We start from the raw sequence: 21,818 nt of genomic DNA, 5'->3' as shown, positions 1-21,818 counted from the left end.
AGGGTATTCTATGCTGGCTAACATGAAAGTGTGTTCTAATGCAATGATAAACGACAATATTTTTAAGCTAGTGTGAAAATGAGTTTATTTACCAAGAGTGCAATTTTGGCTCAAGTAAGGATGTTATTGCAGAAACAGCAATCCCAAGAATACACTGAAGTTGCAATTTCATTGCACATCCATCAACATGTTTTGCATGATGTCTGACTTGATGATTCACACTGTGTCTCCAAGGAGAAGGTGCTTTGTGATTAATGCGGGAGAAAGGGTGTTAACAGCAGTTAGAAGGAGGAGAGACAGACTTTCCACAGGAAGGTTGGGTACGTAAGAAAGGCACTCAGAAAGACAAAGTCTAATGCCATCTCATGCCAGCAGTGCTACGCATTGTGATTGGGGAAAGGGAAACGGAAACCTGAGGCAAGGCAAGGCAAGGCAGGTGGCTTTTGGCTTCTCCTTAAGTAGGGCGTGGTGTGAAAACTCATGTTGCAGCAGGGGGAGCCAGAGACAATCCAAAGTGATCCCCATAAAAGGTCTCAATGGCTGTCACCTGGACTGGAACAGGACGGTGTCATCACAGGATGAGGGCCTTGCATGGCTCTTCACCCTTTCCCTGGCTCTTGGTCTTACAAAGCGAACATAGTTAAGCTTGCAAAGTACATTTAATGGATGCAAAGTACATTTAAGTGCCAGAAAATTCTTTTGCTGCAACCATTAAGCAATCGCATGAAAAGCAAGGAAGAAAGTCCAGGCGTTCACTAATGGAGTGGCCCAAAGCCCAGGACTCAGTGCTGATAATTTCCTGCAGCTGCTTTCACCTGTGAAAAAGGGTGGGATGGGACACAGCTGCATAGGAAACACTGGCAGGGTTTCCTTGGAAAGAGAATAAGGAGGTTTTAGCACCAGGATCAGGACAAGATTCAAATTATCCCCACCTCCCAGTAAAGGAACCAGTTTCTAGAAACAGATGATTGGGACGTGAGGTGCTGATGTGTGGTGTGGGGATGGAAGGACAGTTTACTGGAGACCCTTGTTGGAGATGATTATTCTTTGTGCTGAATGTGAACACTTCGCTGTTCTTCTGTTTAGCACCTACATGATTACAGCACAAAAAAATCTGTTTAAACAAAGTTGTAAGACATGACAGATTACACTGTGTAGTTTTGGATCCTTCCTCCACCTTGGTTTTAATTAGCACCATAAAATTGAGTTGAGTTTCATCATGAAATTTAAAATGAGCCTACAGGTTTTGGCTATAAAAATAAATCCACCATTTGCTAAAAACCATATAACAATTTTAGGACATTAATAACTTTGGTGTGTGATGAGAGACTGCACTTCCCTGCAGCTAACAGATCCACCTAATGAATCTATCAAAGAAGCCAGGCTGGGAGAGGCTGGCATAGTCCTTCTCCCGGAAAATGGCTGCCTGGTCCCCCAGACCAATCTTCAGCAGAACATCCATGTCCACATCGCTCCCTAAGGCCACCACGGTGGGCATCACATTCTGCTTCTTCATGGAGTCAACAGCCTCAACCAGGTTTTTGCTGCCTGTAATGCCATCTGTGATGAAGACAAATGACAGCTCGGCATTGCGCCTGGCTGCTCTCTGCCTGTCTCTTGGGTTGATGACAATGTTGTTGACGGCATGGATGATGCCAGACCCAATGTTGGAAGAAGAGTCCAAGTATTTGATCTGATCTAAGGCATCCGAGATGATAGTGAGATTGTGTGTCAATTCAAAAGCCACCCTATGTTCGTTCTCACTTCCGTACTGCACAAGGGCAATGCGCGCATTCATATTGTCATTGTTACTTCTGGCCAGGGTTAGACGTCGGGCCACATCTTCAACAAAACGGTAGGCCCTCTGGAAGTTCAGTTCGCCAATTCTTTCAGAGCCATCCAGGAGGAAGACAATGTCCACAGGGCGCTGTGTGCACTGGGCAACAGCAAGCTCTGTAGGGGGAAAAGAAAACAGACCGTCATCCCTCTGGGGCTACTCATGAGGGCATGGCTTTCATAGACTCATAGAACTGAAGAGTTGGAACGGACCCCAAGGGTCACCCAAGCCCTGCGATGTAGGGGGCGCGACTGTTTTTCTAGACTGTAAGGTCTGAAAACCTATTGACCTATCAGGTTGAGGGAATGTTTCCTCTGCTATAGCCCAAGAAACAGACGAGGGCCTGGGGTTGAAACCCCTATTCAGCCATAAAGCCCATTGGGTGTTGTTAAGCAAATGACTCAACCTAAAAGGTAAAGGGTAAAGGGACCCCTGACCATTAGGTCCAGTCATGGCCGACTCTGGGGTTGCGGCGCTCATCTTGCTTTGTTGGCCGAGGGAGCCGGCGTGCAGCTTCCGGGTCATGTGGCCAGCATGACTAAGCTGCTTCTGGCGAACCAGAGCAGCGCACGGAAACGCCGTTTACCTTCCTGCTGGAGCGGTACCTATTTATCTACTTGCACTTTGACGTGCTTTCGAACTGCTAGGTTGGCAGGAGCTGGGACCAAGCAATGGGAGCTCACCCCGTCGCGGGGATTCGAACCGCCGACCTTCTGCTTGGCAAGTCCTAGGCTCTGTGGTTTAACCCACAGCGCCACCTGCGTCTCACCTCAAAGGGCTGTTTGAGGATAAAAGGGTATGAGAGGGAGAACCATGTATGCTGCCTTGAGCTACTTGGAGAAAAGGTGGGATAGAAACGGGATGCAAAATTTTAAAATACCCAGCATACTTCAAAGGAACACTGACAGTGGCAGATCAGACAAGCAGCTAGTCCTGTGAATCAGTAAATAATCTAAATCAAATAAACCTCTTTTTCTGAACCCACATCTCTCTATTAACAAGTGAGTTCTTTCCCCACCAAAGAAAGAGTGAACAATACAAAACCTTTCAATATTTCACATTCACATAACTGATTCATTTCCTCCCCTTGAATCTGGCACCAATATTTTCTACCTGAATGTTTGTAGAAAGTAAGGTCGTCGTCTGAGACTGTTAAACACTGGACATGATATTTTGGGCAAAGAAGAGTAATTTATACAATGATCCAGACTTGAAAGAAAACCTGCCGTGCATTCAGCAAGGCAACTCAAAGTCAAACACAAAATGCTTAAAGCAGCTCACAAGAACTCCAGACAATAATGAGCGAAGAGCCAGCAATAAAGAAATATGTTATAATATTTGTTGCTCCCAAATTATACAATGAAGGAAAAGAAGGCTGCATACAAAGCCGAACCCCTGTCCATTTCTGCCCCAGGTGTGGTATTGCTTAGTACTTCAGACATCTTAGTTAGTTAAAGGAAGAAAACATACGTTTCAAAGAGGCTGCATCTACAAACAGCAAACATTTCTATAACTTCATGTCAGATATTTGTGGACTAAAGTTCTTTAGCATTCTGAGGAGGCTGTCCTCTTACATCTAAAAAATGATAACACCCCACCCCCGACTCCTGCAATTGAGGGGTATTTCATGCAGCAATTGGAAAAGAGTAATGATAAACTCCTTTTGGCGTGAAAGGGAAGAATGGTGCATCTGATGGCAGCGGCGTAGCGTGGGTTGTCAGCACCCGGGGCAAGGCAAGTAATTTGCGCCCCCTAACCCGGGGCAAGGCAAGTAATTTGCGCCCCCTAACCCCTAACCTGCCGCCGCTGCCAGCTTCTTCTTGCTGCTGCCTGGTCTGGTCTGGTGTGGTTCTCTCCTGCGCTCAGCGCTGCGCTGGGCGGCCGCTGCACTGTCCCTCCCCCAGATAGTCCCTCGCTCTCTCTCCGCACCGCACACCTGGCACCCACCCCCTCCACAGTGGGCGGCGACCCAGCGGCTCGGATCGGATCCGCACAGCCAGCACTGCAGTGAGAGAGAGTGAATGAGCCAGGTAGGGGCAGAGAGCTGCGAGTGCGAGTGCGCGCCCCCCAGATGTTGCGCCCGGTGCGGCCGGCACCCCCTGCACCCCCCACGCTACGCCACTGTCTGATGGTCTCAGTGTTGGCCATCTGCTTCACAACCTCTGTGCCTGGGGAAGAACCTGCCCCACAGCAAGGCAAGACCTGGGCACAGAAATCTGTGGTTTTCTACACATATCTCCCCCCCCCACCTCAGTGACTTATTCTAAATTTAACCAAGCCAACCTGGGGCAACAGCACTTTGGGCTTGTCCACACTTCCAGCTGCCCCATTCTTTCTAGCCCTGGCCTGAGAGGCTCTTCTTTTATCCGTGGGAAAACCTGCTGTTTCCTGCTGAATTGGAACAAACATCGATGGGGGTTTCTGTGGATTGGCATTTGTCAGAGCAATCCACAATTCAGCGGTAAAAAGCGTGGAGCGAACAGAAGAAAAGCTGGACCAAATGGAAAAGTTTGTAAACTAACCCAATTATACACCCCCCTACTTTTGAGTTATGAATACTCTACTTTTAAGGATACCTGTAGATGTTATTGCTAGCTCCTTTTTAGTTGTACAGCTTGCGCTGTTAAAGAAACCAAAACGGACCTAGCAGTTCATGCCCCACGAAAAGAGGCCTCAAATGCGTAAAAACTCTTCAAATTAAGAGTCAAAAGCTCCAGTCTTGCCTGGTGCCTGCTATGAACTAGGAGCTTACTTACCTGTATTATTTATGTCAGATAAAGGTTCACATTCTTAGAACTTTCGAAAACTTCCTTGCCAGTGAGGGATATTGGAACAACAACTCTGCATATGCTTAAGTGCAGAACGCCAGGGGGACCCTGGAAAGGGCCTGTCTTCCGGCCTGCCTTCCTACCTTCCTTCCTTCAAATGGCCACTTTGCTCCCAGAACCTTCATGACTGTCCCGCCACGGCCACAAATGCAGCCACAACCCTCACCTGTTGACCATGCTCCTCAAGGGAGGCCATCTGGGCTGCAGGACCAGCCCTGTTACCCGAAAGAACACTCAGTCAGCTGCCCCTGAGGACCAGCCCAGATCCTTTCATTTATTTGGTAAATTTCTATAACACCCTTCGTCCAAGGATCACAGGGTAGATTACAGTAAACCTAGCAACACTAGGCATTACCGTGGTGCCCCGCAAGACGAATGCCTCGCAAGACGGAAAACTCGCTAGACGAAAGAGTTTTCCATTTTGGAGGTGCTTCGCAAAACGAATCTCCTATGGGCTTGCTTCGCAAGACGACAATGTCTTGCGAGTTCCTGCTGGTTTTTTCCCCTCCCCCCCTTTTTCTAAGCTGCTAAGCCGCTTATCAGCTGATCCGATAAACTGATAAGCCGCTAAAAGCAGCTAATAGCGCTAATCCGCTAATCCGTCAATGGGCTTGCTTCGCAAGACGAAAAAACCACTAGACGAAGAGAATCACAGAACGGATTCTTTTCGTCTTGCGAGGCACCACTGTATATAACCCCCCCCCCCTGCTTTCAGAGCTAACTTTTGAACCTGGAGCACCTCGTCTCACTCACGAGAACCTTGCCTGGCGATGCTTCTGCTTCTTTTAATGATTGGCTCTCTCTCCCCCCCCCCCGATTACATTTTCTGTCACTTTAATTGGATTACTGTTTTCTCTCATGTTGCTATATAGAACACAAGGTGTGGGGTTCACTGTCTGCCCTGTCCTTGACAAGCCCACAGCTTTTCACATAATTTATATGATCTACAACAGATCTGCTCAACGCATAGCCGATGGCATCCTGCAAGTCAGCTCACCAAGGAGCCACAGAAGCAGCTACAACCATTTTTTAAAATAAAATGCAGTCGGGGCCCATGTGGGTCTTAGGGGCGGTTCCACATGTGTGCAAAGGTGAAGGCAATATCAGATGAGCAAATTTCATGTATTAGGACAAAATCTGGATTGGCCTGTGATCACATGTCAGACTACAGTCACAAGACGTACACAGTTCGTTTGGGTCAACCTTGCATCAACTGCAAAATTAAAATTAAGGGGGTATGTAAAATGTGTGTGAATTCTGTCTTTATGATAAACCTCTGTTTGCCTCATGAGGTTGGAATAGTGGAAGGGGGACTTGCACAATAGTGGAAGAGGGACTTGCATTCAGAATTCAGTTCTGCTTGGCTAGGTGTATACTATCAATAGTTACTTGGGATTTAGTCAGTCATTACTGAAGTTTGCAGTGGTGGGAGTCGGGTGAAATTAGATTGCTTAAAAGTGTCTAGCAAGCAAGCAATCCCTCCCTCACTGAACCCCTTCAGACAGTCTAGTTCCACCTGCTTTCTAATGCTTGGTGAAGAAAATAATGTTTGCTAGCAAAAATACCATTTGAAACTATATGGGATTCCCCCCCCCCACTTGGTCACAACTAATAATGATAAAACACAAATACTGAATTGAATAATTGTTCAGAGTCTTTTAAAAACAGGCCAATATATTTGTAGTTTTCCCAAATGTGTATTATAAATGCATTATTTCTTCATGCAGAGGCTGTTTTTGCTACAGTGTTGGAAATACAACAATAGCTTAAATGGATTACTTCTGGGTTGGATGCCTTATCCAGTTCTCTTATTGACTATCTATGGTATTTTGGGCTCAATCATGGGCCCTCATGTATCACAGACATTCGCCCACGCAAAAGGTGGCAGGACAGTCATCTCAGAGTCTCAAGATGTAGAATCTTCATACTCACAAACCTAAATTTTCATTTTGCATTGCTTTTTACAGTAATAGAATATCCTTCTTAATTTCCATCAGTAATTTTGATGACAGTAGCTCACTAAGGAGGGCAAAAGATGTGCAAAATGGAGAAACACATATATACAAAAACAAACAAATAGACCAGGAATGAAACAAAGCCCACAGAGACCAAGTTCTACCAAGGACAATCCTCAGGTTTCCCTAGGAAGGACCTCTGTTGTTTGCTCCATACCAGTTTTGACCAGTGGATACTGAGCTGGGCAGCTGATCTGGCAGACTAAATTATTTCTAGGTGGGAGCATCCAAGGCTTTAGGGTGAAGACAGAGACAAGGGCTGCAGTTTGAATACACATTCCAAGCTGTGAAAACAAATGCTCTGGGAATGCTGTGAATGTGTGTTCAAAACACTTTGGTCACAGTTCAGAATATCTGGCTGCACCCTGAGAATTCATTCAAGAGAGAAAATATATGGGATCAATGTTTCCTTCCGTTACCTAGAAAAGTCCTTTCAGTAAAAAGACAGACAACAATTTATAGACAGACAATAGGGAGAGGAACACATATAGCTTTACAACACAGGATCAAAATTCCAGCTCATAAGTTTCTGCCATACTGATAGGCTGGCAAACAGACGATTTCCAACCACTTAGGAATGATCCGTGTTTGTAATGGTGTGAAGAAGCAGTCATCTGTAAGTGTGTTGGTAAACTGAGGATTCCTACGCTCCAAAAATCACTTCATAATTAAGGGAAGTGGGGAATAGGAAAGGTAGGGATGCAAGTGTGTAGTTCATATTTTGCAGCTTTTAGCATGCTCAGAGGCTGCCATCATGTGGTTGGCAAGAGGACTGTTCTTGGTCTCCCCACCCAAAAAGTCCACGTTGGAATGTTTCAAGAATATGTGAGTTTATCAGCACAGTGTGGTTTTTCAAGCGAGAAACTCAGGAAAGTCTGTTTTGGGGCCATTCTGCCTTGTTTGCTTTGTTCTCTACATGATAGCTCCATTTCTCCTCTGGCAAGGGCCAAATGAGCTGGTCTGGGAGCGAAGCTGCGTATAAGCCTTAAAAGCAGCTGAGACTGACTTTTTCAGAAGTTCCTATTTCTAGAAGCTTCTCTTGTTGCAATCACCTAGCACTAATGAGAGCTCCAGCAAGATTTCTACAGATAAAGTGACATTTCTGACTAGCTTTGTGTTTCATAGGCAGAATGAAGTCCTCCTAGTCTTTTGACAGAGGCAGAGCACAGTCTCAGCAAAGGCCTATTACAGTATCTGGATCCCCAACAATCTCGCTGTGCACCATTTTAAAGGTGTCAATGAACAGGTCCATCCACTCCTGCCGCTCATGTCCAGTGGAAAACTTGGCTTTTTCGGCGGTATAGGCCAAGGTGGCCACGAGCTGGGTGTACATGCTGGGGTCCTGGATCTCCCTCGTGGAGTTCAGGAACTGGGCGATCATAGGTTTGGTGCTGGGGAAAGGTATCTTGTCTCCCTTTTCCATAGGGCGGAAAATAACTGGGCTTTCGATCCCAGGGTTCCTCCCATCTGCAAGTGAGTGTCAAAAGAATATTTTCAGGGCTTTCTGGTATGGCATGGACCTCTGGTTTCTATTCACTTTGATTCTGTATACCACACAGGTGTTGGGTTCTTAAAAGCGTGCTCACCTGGGTGGAGCCTGGGGCCTTCCAGATCTAGCTTGGCATAACCTGGGGGTTACTGGCTTTCCAGACTTCAAGCTACCTGACCAAAATGGTTCTCCGAGTTTTAAACTGAGGTGGTAACAACTACAGTTCTATGTTCCCTCTCACCCTCAAACAGAATTTTAGGTTCAGAAAGGATTTCTCTTCTACTGCATCATAGGAATGTCAACAGTCTATCAAGCGAAAGACCAACACCAGTGCCAGCACAAGAAGCAACGGAAAAGGATCCTACCACATCAAACAAGTTCATTGACAGAGTTACAACAGGAAAATAAGAAGGATGAAAATGCAATTCACTTTAATTAAATAAAGCCAATGTTAAAGCTAATCAAGAGTGAAGCCCCATTTGACAAGTGAAGAGGGTGTCATTCCTTAGCCTTCTCCTTCCTGAACCATAGCCACTCCAAAATCCATATCAGAGACTGGCAAACGAAAATATTAGAAAACAGTGCGGGAGCCATTCAGTCCGCATCTGACAAGGGATGTGGGAGGAGGTATAAAACTCTTGTCGGTTCTGTGCAGGTTTCAGGTAAGGCATTTCAGGAAAAAGAAACATACAATGGCTGATTCATCTCCCCTGATAATACAAAAACCAGCTTTCACATAACCTAAAACCTGCACAATACCCATCACAGTCTCCTTTGGAGGCCTGCTGCCTCCTCCCATGTTCCATCTTCAGACCATTACCAGATACAGACTGGATGGTTTCAACACCAGCCAAGTCCTCACTCTCATTTGTTTGCCATCTGAACCAATTATTTGGAACAATATGATTGGCCTAACTAAATCCCTACTATGGATTTTGGAATGATTAAATAAGTCATTACTTTTATATAGGATATTTACTCAAGACATTCTCAAATCATACTTTTTATTGTGTATTTCTATGGATAATGGGTGGTATACAAATTTAATAAATAGAAAAAAATGAAATACTGTAATGAAAAAAACCTCTTCTACATGCTTCAACCTCACGTAAAGAATGGAATGGCTTGTTTTGCCACTTTCCCTGGGAAAAGCCACATTTTACCACTGAATCAGAGTAAGTGGCAATCTGCAGAAAACTTGATTGCTGTTGTTCCAATTCAATGGTAAAAAACAGGTTTTCCTGGGGAAAGTGCAGGGACAGAAAAGACCTGCTTGGACACAGAGCTTTTAAGCCAGACCTGTGCCCAGAAGCATGGCTCCTGACAGACAGAGACTCCTCAACAATTTGTCCATGAAGTTTGGTTCCAATGAATTCACGCAGCTGAGAAACTCAAAGCAAACCTGCTGAAGCTGATGGCCTGATCAGAAGAGGCTACAGTGAACACTACCTGTTCTATGTTCTAGGAGTTTAACTTTCTTTCACACTCATTCCTTCCTTCCTTTCCACTCAATTTATAGAACTACTAAGAACAAAAAAATACAACATGAAATTACGTGAGAAGGTCCTTCCATCAAACCACACAGAGCAAGCGTAAGCTTTACCATTAAAAAACTCTATTTTTATCAATATACAGCCGGCAACCATTTTAGGCCTGCCCCATTGATGCACAATTGCCAACGTCTGCAGAAAAGGACAAAATGGAGGGGGGGGTAAGGGGGGCGCTTATGCATGCTCCACTGACACGAGCGGGGACAAGAACAGAAACCAAATCTAAACTTAAATAATAGTAGGACTTATTAGAACAGCACTAGAAATACTACGCATTGATCAACTACCTTTATCTCTTTTAACTTAAGCAGGCTTTTGCCCTGATCTGGTTCCTCTGTTCTCTGTCAGTTATAGAAAGGGTCTTGCCTGATGTTCAGCTTCTAACAAGCCTTGACTGAGCAGTGCTGAACATATCCCTCTGATCCAGATTTAAAGGGTTGTGCTCTTTGGAAAAGCATAGCTCAAAGAGCATTTGGTTTTGTCCTAAGGCTGCAGGCCAGCAGTAGCCTTAGCATGAGTGTCCATCACACTATGAGGTTTTATCAAGAGCTCATTACACATATGGCCTTGCTGACTAAAACTGGTGTTCCTCACAATTCTGCAAATGTGGAGCATTTCACATTCTTCCTGTCATAAACCTGTCTACTTGTTGTCTGGCTGGAGGACTGGAGCAGAAATCCCCACAAATGGAGTGTTTCTATCCTCTGACAGACTGTTTCAGAGAAGGCTCCGGAATGGCCGCAATATTGGCACACATTCTCAAGGCGTAAATGGCTATTCCCAGGACGTAAACTAGCTGTAATGCAAAAATACATTTACTTGGAGATATAGGTGATTAAGTATAATGGAATAATGTTGAAAAGGAGACGTATTGACATTCTGGTCAACATAAGCTCTCCCTCCCCCACCTTCTGTTTCCTGGACTAGAACTTTCCATTATTTCTCCAAATCAGGTGATACAGTGAACAGGGAGGGGGTGGCAGGGACACAATGACAAATGCTTTTACCTGTTTGGCAGGGCAGTTCAGGGCAGACAATCTGAGGATCTGAAATAAGAATGAAAATGTTCAATTGAAACCATGCAGAACACTATTGGTCTAATAATGGTCAGGCACACAGAAGTCAGAGGTTTCTGCAACCCAGCCTCCCACGCCCCTCTCTATCCAGACGAGCAAGAGCTCAAGGACACAAATGCGCTTGAGAAGGAAATAGAGTCAGTCCCACGGGCTGCATCCAGCAGGTTCCCAAGAGCACAGGGTTCAGCACCACCTATGGGGCAGTTTCCCCAACCGCTGGAGGTAAAAAGAGGGCCTTACACTTGGAAGTAAATCCTATAGATCTAGGATTTCAGTCTCAACCAAGAGGCCACAGGGCATGTTAGTGGCCTTCAGATGAATACCTGGGGACTGGCAAACATGCCGACAGACTCTCCACGTTTGACTCCTATGATGTGTCCTCCAACAGTCTGGCTTTGAAATTTATTCAGAGGTTTCTAGTTGGCTCAAAATATGGTGACTGTACAAGATCAGCAGGACTGGCTTGCATCAGGGCTGCACTATTCTTTTCAGGATGAGTTTTAGTTGGCACTGGGAAGTGATGTGGAATTAGTCTGGGATATGCGGTATTAATAATACTGGGATTGTGTGGATTTCTCCCAATACAGTTGTACACAATTTATTTATTTACTTTTCAGTTTTAGTCCTTTTTGAAACATGTTGTGGACCAGTCTGAGACCCCTTGGGAAAGGATGGGCCCTACACCCCATCAGAATGATGTAATGTAGCCTGCTATTGGCTTTGATGTGGCCCATTATGGCCCACTTTGTACATATGGCACCAGGACACACACACACACACACACAGAGAGAGAGAGAGAGAGAGAGAGAGAGAGAGAGAGAAACTGCTTTAAATTGGAGAGGCTGTGACCATAAACCTCAAAGCAAAAGCTGAGGGAGTTAGGATTACATTCCCACTACTTCGTTCCATCCTCAGCGGGGGCAGGACTGACAGACCTGGACAAAGTTCATGCTCCATGCTGTCGATGAACTCATCAGCCACCAGCTCCGAAAACAACTTCATTCTCTGAACTCTCTTGTCGTCATCACAGGCAATCGAGCTCAGGGTCTCGTCTTCCTCCTTCTTGTTGAACATGTCACCAATCCCAATGGCATGGACTGTGACCCCCTTGCTGCAGAGAGCCGGTAAGTTGGACTCGCTATCCCGGGGATCGTGGCGCCCATCTGTAATCACCACTGCAAACACCCGGGCTTTGTCTCTCCGGCTCTCCTTGATGAGGGTGTTGTAGGCGAACTGAAGAGCAGAGGGGGTCCACGTGCCCCCGGCAATCCACTCTAGCTTCTTCACTGCCTCTTTGAAACTGGAGAGGGAGTCAATGCGGTCATCGTTCAGCTGGATGGCTTCGAATGTCCCTTCGTGGCTGTACTGCACCACCCCAACACGGGCGCCTGGCAGAGAAAGAAACCATCAGCTCCACCTCCCTGAACCAAGAGAGACCTCATTTCCCCTTAAGGGAGACATCACATTGCCCTGCAGCCAGAGAGCCTTCTGAAAACCAAAGGCTCTGTATCTTGGGCTAGTGGTTTAAAATCCTTTTCATTTAAGGGAACAGTTAAGAAAAAGCTGCCCAGATGTAGTACAGACTTATGTAAGGAATACAGGTGCCTGTTCTCTTCTGCCATGTCTCAAACACTTCCAGAGAGTGTCCCACTCAAAGCAGTTCTAATCAAAGGCATTTCTACACACACACAAGCTTTCCTGTGACAAATGCAGCACTTGCAGGACACAAAGTCAAAGTTGGATGTCCACAAGTCCTTTCGCTAGGGTCCTCCAAGGGGGAGGTGGCCCAGTAAGGATGGCTGCCCATGCTATTGTTTGCACTGCAATTTGGAACAGGTAAGAAACAAGAAAAGCCTCCCCTGTGTGTCTGATCTTCTCCACAAAAGAGTTAAGTCCCAGCTCTGCCATTAGACCTTCTGACACACCTAGAACCATGGATTTCTCTCATTTGTGCTGCTATTTGGAGAAGGAAAGAAACAGCAGAGAGATTCCTGCTGTGATTCTCTTCTCTGTTCTTTGCACATGCCTTTCCCCCCAGGCTTCTGCACTTGCCACATGGCCCAGTGAGGGAAGGAAGGGAGCCAGGAGTTGGTGGCAAGCGCAGTTAGATGGCACACACAACACATGCTCAACATGATCAAGGCAAATGGAACACTTCTAGAAACCAAGAGATATTTTAGTTCCCAATATTCGGTTAGGCACTGCACAAGCATCTCATCATCACATCTAATGTTCAGCAATAAAATCAGATTCTCAGCCATACCACTAACCTGTCTCAGATTTTGGATCCTTGGCTATGGAACCAAGTCTGCTCACCACATTTATGACAAAGTTCTTTTCCAGGGTGAAATTGGTGTAGCCAATACTTTCTGAGCTGTCTATAACAAAGACTAAGTCCAAGGGGCCACACCGCTTCTCACAGTCTACGGAAAGCAGAGACAGAGCAGTCAGAAGCTTTGCATCCAAACACCATAAAACCAGCTGACCACAGCACCAACCCGGAGGACCCTGGAACAGATGGCATGCTGTGTTATAAAGCCAAGTATCCGAGAGACAACAAGCAGGCTATTAACAGTCCTTCCTTGTGTTTCCCAGTGACTGCAGTGTTCTTTCCTAGAGACAGGCAGGACACGGTACGGCTATTTCCAGCTCTTGCCTCCAGGATCAGCAGTGGATACAGAGGAACAGTACCAAAGGGGTTGCTCCCAGCCTGGTTTCTGTATCTGGGCAGCACTGGAAAACGCAGTGGTGCCATCGCAGCTGAAAGGTCTACATACGAAGCACCTGTTCTTCAAGCCTTCTTGTAAGTGCAACCCCATGTAACCCAAATTTATACTTTGATTAGCACTGTGATTTAGAAGTTTAAATGAGGAATGGGCATTTTTGCATATTCACAAAATGGTGGGCCTGAGTCCGAAGGACGTATGTTCTACCATACCACATCTAAGATTCTATGATAAAGCACCAAGTCCTTTTAAATCATGGAGTGCACGAGGCATGATTGAGGCATCGCATCCCAAACCCAAAGCATGGTGCAACATTAACTCTCTCTCTCTGTACAAATTCCCCTCTTTCTCAACTTCTGGAGACAGTATTTCCTTTTCTTATACGTGATTAAACATTTCTTGGGAGTACCAAAGGCACAGTAAGATGTCTCTGCCAAACTCATGAAACCTATTTGGTCTCTGACCAAGTAAGGCTCCCACAGAAGGACAGAGGGAAATCACTGCATGACTGTGATCTTTGTTTGGGAATAAAATGCATCCTCCTGGGAGAGGCATCCTACTCTAAAGCAAGAGTATGCAAACTAATTATTCTTGTAAGTCCACAAGGAGAAGACTCTGAACCAACCACAACAGCCACAGGTCTCTCTGATGTATGCCATCACATCACAGTCCTATCAAGAAAAAGAAAGAAAGAAAATGAGTAAAGAGGTGCTCTGAATGTAAGGTCCTAAATTGTTTGACAGCATGACAAGATCTGGTAGGAAATCAGTCACTGCAGTTTGAGTGACGATTCTGCTAGTTTTCATTCGCATCTTGTCATTGTGAAAACTTGACTGAATAATACACAAGCTTTACTGTGCACAAGAGGACATCACTGCAGATTTCATCGGGAATATCTTCCACATAGTGGGAAGCAACCATTTTAATGTTCCTGCTATATTCCACAGTAAACTGGAACTGACACTAGATAGGTATCCCGCTCCACAGGTGGGAGAATAAATATAGGTTTTTCTCTCCACTTACGGTCAGGCCAGGATCTCCGGCAGGGCCAGGGCCACCCTGTAAAAAAACGGAGAAGAAGACTTCAGGGGTGTTTCATCTCTCTCTCTCTCTTACGCACATTCAGCTATGCTCCATCCATACTACTGGGCTTGACTTGGCCACAGGAGCAGGGAAAGGATAATTTACAGAGCACACCATTTCCCGCACCTGGAGACCAATTTCCTTCTTCCCTCACAGAGGCCTCAGAACCAATTGCCTGGTGAGGAAGACAAGCAGCAGCCACAGGGGTGAAATAACATCATCATCATCACTACGGTTTTAAATAGGCTACCTACAGACCATTTTTACCGTTTTAATAATTTGTGAATCTTTGTACTGCTTTTACGCAAGTCATTCTGGGAGCACTGGCAGCTCAAGAGCGAGTGGGCGGGGGGGGGGATGATGAGCTATAAGTGGAAAAGTGGATGAAGCTTAAGAAGGACTTCCTTTTCCCTGTCCTTCACCCTCCAACATTCAGCTTTGTTGGCTGTCCATGACTTCTAGTGTTATGAGAGAGGGATTGCCCCCCCTTCCCTTTCTCTATGGCATGCTGGATTTTATAAACTTCTGTCATGCCTCCTCTTGCTGCCACCTTTCTTCCTAGGGGAGTTGCTCCACCCCCTGGATCACTTTGCTTTCCCCTTTCTGAAACTTTTCCAAATCCACAATATCCCTTTTGAGGTGAGCTGACCACTGAATTCAGATTCAGAATGCTCATCAAGTATAATACATATTTATTTTTTTAAAATCAAAATTCTGAATTCAAGACATATCTGTTTTCTCTTCCTTAAAATGGACATCTGTATTCAGCAGGCTCAGGTTGTTTATTTCATTTTTTGTGTCTGGTGGCTGCTCCTGTTGTGCAACAAAGAACTGCCCAGGGTCCTGTGATCCAGCTCCAGAAGATCAAAGGAAGGAGCTGGCAAGATCTAGGGCCCAAGGCAACACTCAGCCGCCGTACCTCAGGGCCTCCTTCGCCTGGGGGTCCTCTGGGTCCAGGCTCACCGGGTGGTCCAGGGTCAGCCTAGAAGAAGAGAGAGGGAAAGGAATGCATGCTTATAAGTTTAGCAACACGAATGGGAAAAAGGTATTTCAATTAACATGAATTCAGTGTCCTAGAGATCAGGAGAACCTCTACTTGCTTACCCATCCTATCTACCCATTACAATGTCTCAAATAATTATTTTTTACCAATAATTTCTATAGCACACAAAGTGTTTATTTATTCTTAGTACTTTTATCCTCGTTGACAGTTGTGAAAAATATATGTTTCCTTCCTCTCTGCTATGAGAAGCAAAACTTCTCTCAAACCAGTTTCAATCCAGCTTGAGTATTGCCTGTCTCCAGCCTATCACATCATATTTTTTAATAGACATCAGCAACCTGAAAAGCAGGTGGGAATTACCAGATAGACAGACTGAGAAACCTAAAACCCTTCTTCCTCTCCATAGAGGACAAACCCAGGGGCAAGCTAGATAGGGCAGGGGCCTCCACATTTGTTTAGCCATGTGATTGAGAGAATTTAAGCAGCATCAGGGGTCACCAGTATGGGAAACACCAGTGGACACCAGAATTTCTCGCAACAAAGATGTAGAGATCAAACCTGCACACATTCATCTACAGACATCAGTGTGAACAGGTCTGGGAAACATAGTACTATCCACATGCACAGACACATGAATGTTCAGAAGAACATGTGAGGCTCAAACTGTGTGCCGATGGATGTGCCGGCCCTGCCTGCCTTTTGTGCACTGAGCAGAAAGGTCTGCATGGGGGTTCATGCTGTGTGCAGCAGAACATGGTGAGACTTTTCCAGCCCACTAGTAATCAGGTTCTGGATCAAAGGGAGAATTTAAACTGCACGCAGCTCAGCATGATTAGAATCGCCAAAGAGACTTTTGTGGGCAGGGGCTGCTCGTGTGCCCCTATGCAGTTTGTGCCTTCTGCTGAACAACTGAAGGGGGCTATGTTCATTGGCATTTAAAGGTGTCTACACAGGACCAGCTGTTTAGAAGTGTGGCGTCCTACATTCAGCTGGCCTAAGATTAGGTGTTCCTAGAGTATAATTTAAAATTTATCAGGGAGCTCAAAGTTTGCGAAAGACAGGCACTATCCCATTGTCTCCTAGACTTATCACCCCAAACCCTGACAACTGAAAGGCAACGCAAATTGAAATTTAGCTCCAATATCTTTTGTGTCCAGCAAATCCACATTGTGAGTCAAACTGACTGTTTATGTTCCACACATTTGTTAGTAATAGGAGTCTACTTACAGGTTCACCTCGTTCTCCTTTGCTTCCTGGAGGGCCTTTTAGTCCAAAGTCACCTCTTCCACCCTGTTCCAAAAAAATGTTAGAAGAATAAAGATTTTTCTTTTCTCTACTGCCCCGCTTTTCAACCCCCCATTTATCTTTTGTTATTCATTTAAGGGCACTTCTATTATTCCTTTAAAGCAGTTCTCTGTGCTGATGCTTGAAGGCTTAGAGCTAAGCTGGAAGCACAGAGGAAAAGGACCTGAGCGCAGAATGCATTTTTTCACAGACAAAATAGCAGTAAGCCTGGCTGTATAGAGAAAATAATCCACGTCAACACTAGTTAAACCTTGTACTGCATACAGTCGTACCTTGGCTGTCGAATGCCCTGGAACTCGTACGTTTTGACTCCTGAACGCCGCAAACCCGGAAGTGACTGTTCTGGTTTGCGAATGTTCTTTTGCATCCCAAACGTCCGACAGGGCTTCCACAGTTTCTGATTGGCTGCAGGAGCTTCCTGCAACTAATCAGAAGCTGTGATTTGGTTTTCTAAAGTTTTGGAAGTCGAACGGACTTCCGGAACAGATTCCGTTCTCCTTCCAAGGTACAACTGTACTTCATAATGGCACCAGGAGTCACTACACTGAGCCACCTGAGAATTATTTAATTGGACAGAGCACAACGAGTGTGTGGTTTTCTGGCTCACTTGTGCTTTGGTGTTCCACTGATATGAAAAACAAGCCACATAACAGCTTCTGTGTGGACACAGCCTGAGAAGTGGCCCTCCATATCCTCATAAGCATTTCAAAGAAAGAACAGGATCACTAGCTTTGTTGGCAGAATAAGGTGGCAAACGTGATCATACTATACCTCTGGTCCTGGAAGCCCCTTCTCACCTTTCTCACCCTGGAAACAGAGAAGAGCCAGTCAACTTTCAGTTTCATGGGCTTACCCAGACATAGCAAGGATGGACAAATTCTAAAGTAAATACAGTGGTGCCTCGCAAGACGAAAAGAATCCGTTCTGTGAGTCTCTTTGTCTAGCGGTTTTTTCGTCTTGCGAAGCAAGCCCATTGACGGATTAGCGGATTAGCGCTATTAGCGGCTTTTAGCGGCTTTTAGCAGCTTATCAGCTTAGCAGATAAGCGGATAAGCGGCTTAGAAAAGGGGGGGGGGAGGAAAAAAACCCCGCAGGAACTCGCAAGACATTTTCGTCTTGCGAAGCAAGCCCATAGGAGATTTGTTTTGCGAAGCACCTCCAAAACGGAAAACTCTTTCATCTAGCGAGTTTTCCGTCTTGCGAGGCATTCGTCTTGCGGGGCACCACTGTAACAGTTGTGGCCAACTAGGCATCTAGAGTTGCTGAGCACAGGAATTTTCTAGTGGGTCCAACAGAAAACAGGGGCTCTTAGAATATCTGATTAGCAGCCTCTTGAAGTGACCTCAGTTGATTCTGGACTGGGCAGAAATGGACGACTTGTTCCTCCACACGGTCTATCCTTCTCCTGAGAGAGTGAGGTGTGGAGCACCCTCACTAAGGGCAAGGCATATTTTATTAACTTATTTTATTTCACAAAATTTATGTACTGCTTACTCTACAGCAGGGTTTCCCAAACTTGGGTCTCCAGCTGTTTTTGTACTACAACTCCCATCATCCCTAGCTAGCAGGACCAGCGGTCAGGGATGATGGGATTTGTAGTCCAAAAACAGCTGGAGACCCAAGTTTGGGAAACCCTGCTCTACAGAAAACCTCTAGGTGTTTTACATGTCATAATCTAGAATATGCATCAAAAAGCACCAATAAAAGGAAATCAGGACTGATTTGCTCCCAGATTTCTTAGACGTGTCAAGGGGTTCAAAATGAAAAATGAAACATCTCTTGCAAAGATGTCTTTTTTCAATATTTTGCTGTACATTGGCATAATCTAATGGACTCTTCCTAATGTATGCTTTAAATAATGTGTAATATAACTAAAGCAGAACTAGGTTTTGATTCAGATTTCACCATTTTCCTTTCTTTCTTTCTTTTTTATTTTTAATAGATTCCTATTTCTAGAGGACACTTAAAACAGCAAACTGATTCTGGAGTAGCTTTCACCATAATGATGATGTACATCAAACACGTAAGGAAAATAATATTTACTTTTAATAATTTAATTATTAGTTATTTGCTCATTTGTCCATATCAAGAACCTTATTTTGCCTAATCCTAAAAGCTTAAAAACAGTTTAAAATAACAACATCAAGCCCCATTCGTATCTCTGGAATGATATTAAAAATGAAATCCTATTTTAATAACATTCAGTAAGTCTAGAAAATGACAGCATTAAACTCACGGCCCCAAATGGCTTGTTGCCAGAGCCGAGTGACCTGCTCCGAAGGAGACGAAGAATTTCTATAGCAATTTGTGAAGCTTCCTTCCCAACTGAGGCATTTCAATGTGTGAATACTGTACGTGAACAAAACATACCGCAGCTCCTCTTGGACCGGGATAGTTAAAGCCAGGTCTTCCTCTGTCACCCTAGAACGTTGTTTTAAAAAGAGAGAATGATTCTTCAAAGATTCTATATTTGCAGAAATGGCCACATCTCCCTTCCTTTGGAGTACAGTATGTTACGTCTTGGGGTTAAAAGGTCTGGCAAGCGAATGCGCATTGAGATGCACACTGAGCCACTGCAGAACTCAAGTTCCTAATTTAGTCAGCAAGAATCCCCCAACAATAATAAGTCCTTTAATACATTGAATTACAGATACAAAAAATCTGGAGCTCGGACTGCTTAAGGAAAAAGAGACTTTCTGTGGCTAGAAAATTACCAGCATTAAAAGAGGCCAGTGATGAGGCCTGCGGAATCAGACCAACACTACAATATCAAATGTAAACTCAGTCCTGTTGATCAAGGTTACACCTATGGCTTACCTTTGGACCTGGCACCCCGGGGTCGCCCCTGACACCAGAATCACCGGGATCCCCTCGTGAGCCCTGCAAAAGAGTGTTGCATAAAGCGCATGGTGAGTTGGGGTGTGTGCTGCTGCTGATCTGTACGAGGGGCAGAGATGCTACTACAGTTGTGATTTTCAACACGACAATGATTCCGTATGACAGGAGGGAAGTCTCAGAGGAAACTCTTTTTGCTCACACACAAATGGGGGATAATGTTTCTGATATTAAATCCCGGTTGACATGGAATTAATCTGTGACCTCAGAAAAGCTGAGACAAAATATCCCTAAAGCCTCCCCAGACTGGATTGTTTTGCAGGGATTTCATTGATGCTATAATAGTCCATCAATGGAAGATTTATACTAGATTGTCTGCACTACATTCTACTTTATCAGTTGTTCTGTGAAGCTTCCTTTATTGTCATTTGGCAGGGAACTCCTGCGCTATGGAGCACAAGGAAAGCAGGACAAAAAATAAGGTAAAACATTTGTGATACAAGGAGTTACAGGATCTCAGCGGGAGGTTAAGGGACATGCACTGATCGGAAATTATGAAGGCTCAAACCATACTGAAAGTAAGATTGTGTTTCACCTCCCCAATACTGCCGTGAGCACAAATCGTCATGAATGTGCCATGGCAGATGAAGGTGATAGACTACATGGGACTGGCAGAAATGACCGGCAGAATCCAAAACCAGGGAAGAGAGACGGCGGAAGAAGATTGGAAGAAATTTAAGGACTATTTTGGGAAATATTACAAAATTAGTGAATGTTAAATAGATGTTGGATAGAATTTAAGTGGTTATCAGCTGAAATGATTAAGATAATTGGGGAAAAATAAAAAGAAAGAAAGGTGTAAAATTAAGTGAAAATTAAGGGTGAGGATTTGCTAAATGAATAATTTGAATTGGAATACAAAAAGGGGAGGTATGAAGAGGTCCGAGAAATAAGTTAAAGGAAAATAAGTGAATGAAATTATACGTGTTGTTAATTTTTTGTATTTTTGTTTTTGTTGTATAATTTTTGAAAATTTAATAAATATACTTAAAAAAAACCAAAAAACAAATCGTCACGAATGCACAACGAAAAGGATGTCTGCTGGGGGCGGATGGCAGACAGGGCTTCTCTTGCCAGCTGCATGGAGAGCAAGCCAACGCCCACAGGTGGAAGAGGCGTGTGAATGAAACTTACAGGCTTTCCTGGTTCTCCCACACCACCTTGAGTACCTCGTGGGCCAGGCATTCCTCGCTCTCCCTGTGAAACACAGAAATGAGAGGGAGAGTCAGACCTTGCATGAAGTAAACATTTCAGACTGTTCAAGTGAAGAAATATCTAATTAGTTAACAGTTGGCAGCTGAGATGAGGCAACTCTTTCCCTCCCCCACTGTTTTCTTGCTTTTGTCCTCAGGAGTGGAGCAAAGGATGTCCCCCCCCCCCCCGATAAGATGTGCTCAACACTCAACATCATTTTGAGCCCCATTTTGCCGGATTCAAATTTGGCACTCCAATCTCATCAGTGTGAACATACACCGGTGGTGAAGTCCTTGATGGACAAGTACTGTATCTTTAAATCTACTTTCAAATAAACTGCTTGGGGAGCCCCTGCTGCCTCCTGTGCATGGAGGGAGAATGTTCTGCCATTTTGTCATTCTTTCATACCCTGCCTCCCTTGTTTCCAACTTCTCCTGGTAGCCCTCTCTGGCCCTCAGAACCAGGGTCTCCCTGTGAAAGAAGAAACAAGGCGTTAGAGAGCCAATCTGTTCAGTCCAAGTTCAGCAAGTTCCTAGACCTTCTCTGGTGACAAGAAATCTCACAGAAGCTGCAGCCATAGCTATAGCTAAGACCACCAGCTCCCTGCTGCTTGAGGTTATGGTGCTTTTAGGCGGAATCTGTTACGGAATGAGTGCTACTTATGCATACAAGTTTGTATCATCCACACCACCAATGATTTCCTCAAAATGCCAGCCTGGAGTTTTTCTTCATTTAATCTGGATTTACCCACAGAAAAATCAGATAGCCTGCTATGGACCTGCAAGCCAATGCTCATTAGCATTTTTTCTTTGGATGG

General features: G+C 44.8%; 1 protein-coding gene across 2 annotated transcripts in view; it reads right to left on the bottom strand.

The window, feature by feature from the left end:
• Positions 1-59: 59 nt before the first annotated feature.
• Positions 60-21,818, bottom strand: part of COL6A2 (collagen type VI alpha 2 chain) — a 46,008-nt gene continuing 24,249 nt past the window's right edge. The window contains exons 16-28 of one of the 2 annotated variants that reach the window (XM_081206848.1): positions 21,410-21,472; positions 20,942-21,004; positions 19,730-19,792; positions 19,283-19,333; positions 17,684-17,719; positions 16,835-16,897; positions 15,524-15,586; positions 14,545-14,580; positions 14,147-14,192; positions 13,066-13,218; positions 11,731-12,183; positions 10,727-10,765; positions 60-1,953 (exon numbers count right to left, since the gene is read on the bottom strand). In XM_081206848.1, coding sequence (XP_081062974.1) covers positions 1,346-1,953; positions 10,727-10,765; positions 11,731-12,183; positions 13,066-13,218; positions 14,147-14,192; positions 14,545-14,580; positions 15,524-15,586; positions 16,835-16,897; positions 17,684-17,719; positions 19,283-19,333; positions 19,730-19,792; positions 20,942-21,004; positions 21,410-21,472 — 1,737 coding nt within the window. In that variant the 3' untranslated portion in view covers positions 60-1,345. Of the gene's footprint in view, positions 1,954-6,321; positions 8,148-10,726; positions 10,766-11,730; positions 12,184-13,065; positions 13,219-14,146; positions 14,193-14,544; positions 14,581-15,523; positions 15,587-16,834; positions 16,898-17,683; positions 17,720-19,282; positions 19,334-19,729; positions 19,793-20,941; positions 21,005-21,409; positions 21,473-21,818 lie in introns of those variants that run through there. The other variant, XM_081206849.1, reaches the window with a different exon arrangement.

Source organism: Podarcis bocagei, assembly GCF_964188305.1.
Source record: "Podarcis bocagei genome assembly, chromosome: 1".
Classification (NCBI taxonomy): Eukaryota; Metazoa; Chordata; class Lepidosauria; order Squamata; family Lacertidae; genus Podarcis; species Podarcis bocagei.
The sequence above is the reverse complement of the archived record's forward strand: the minus strand, read 5'-3'. Positions and strand labels throughout refer to the sequence as shown.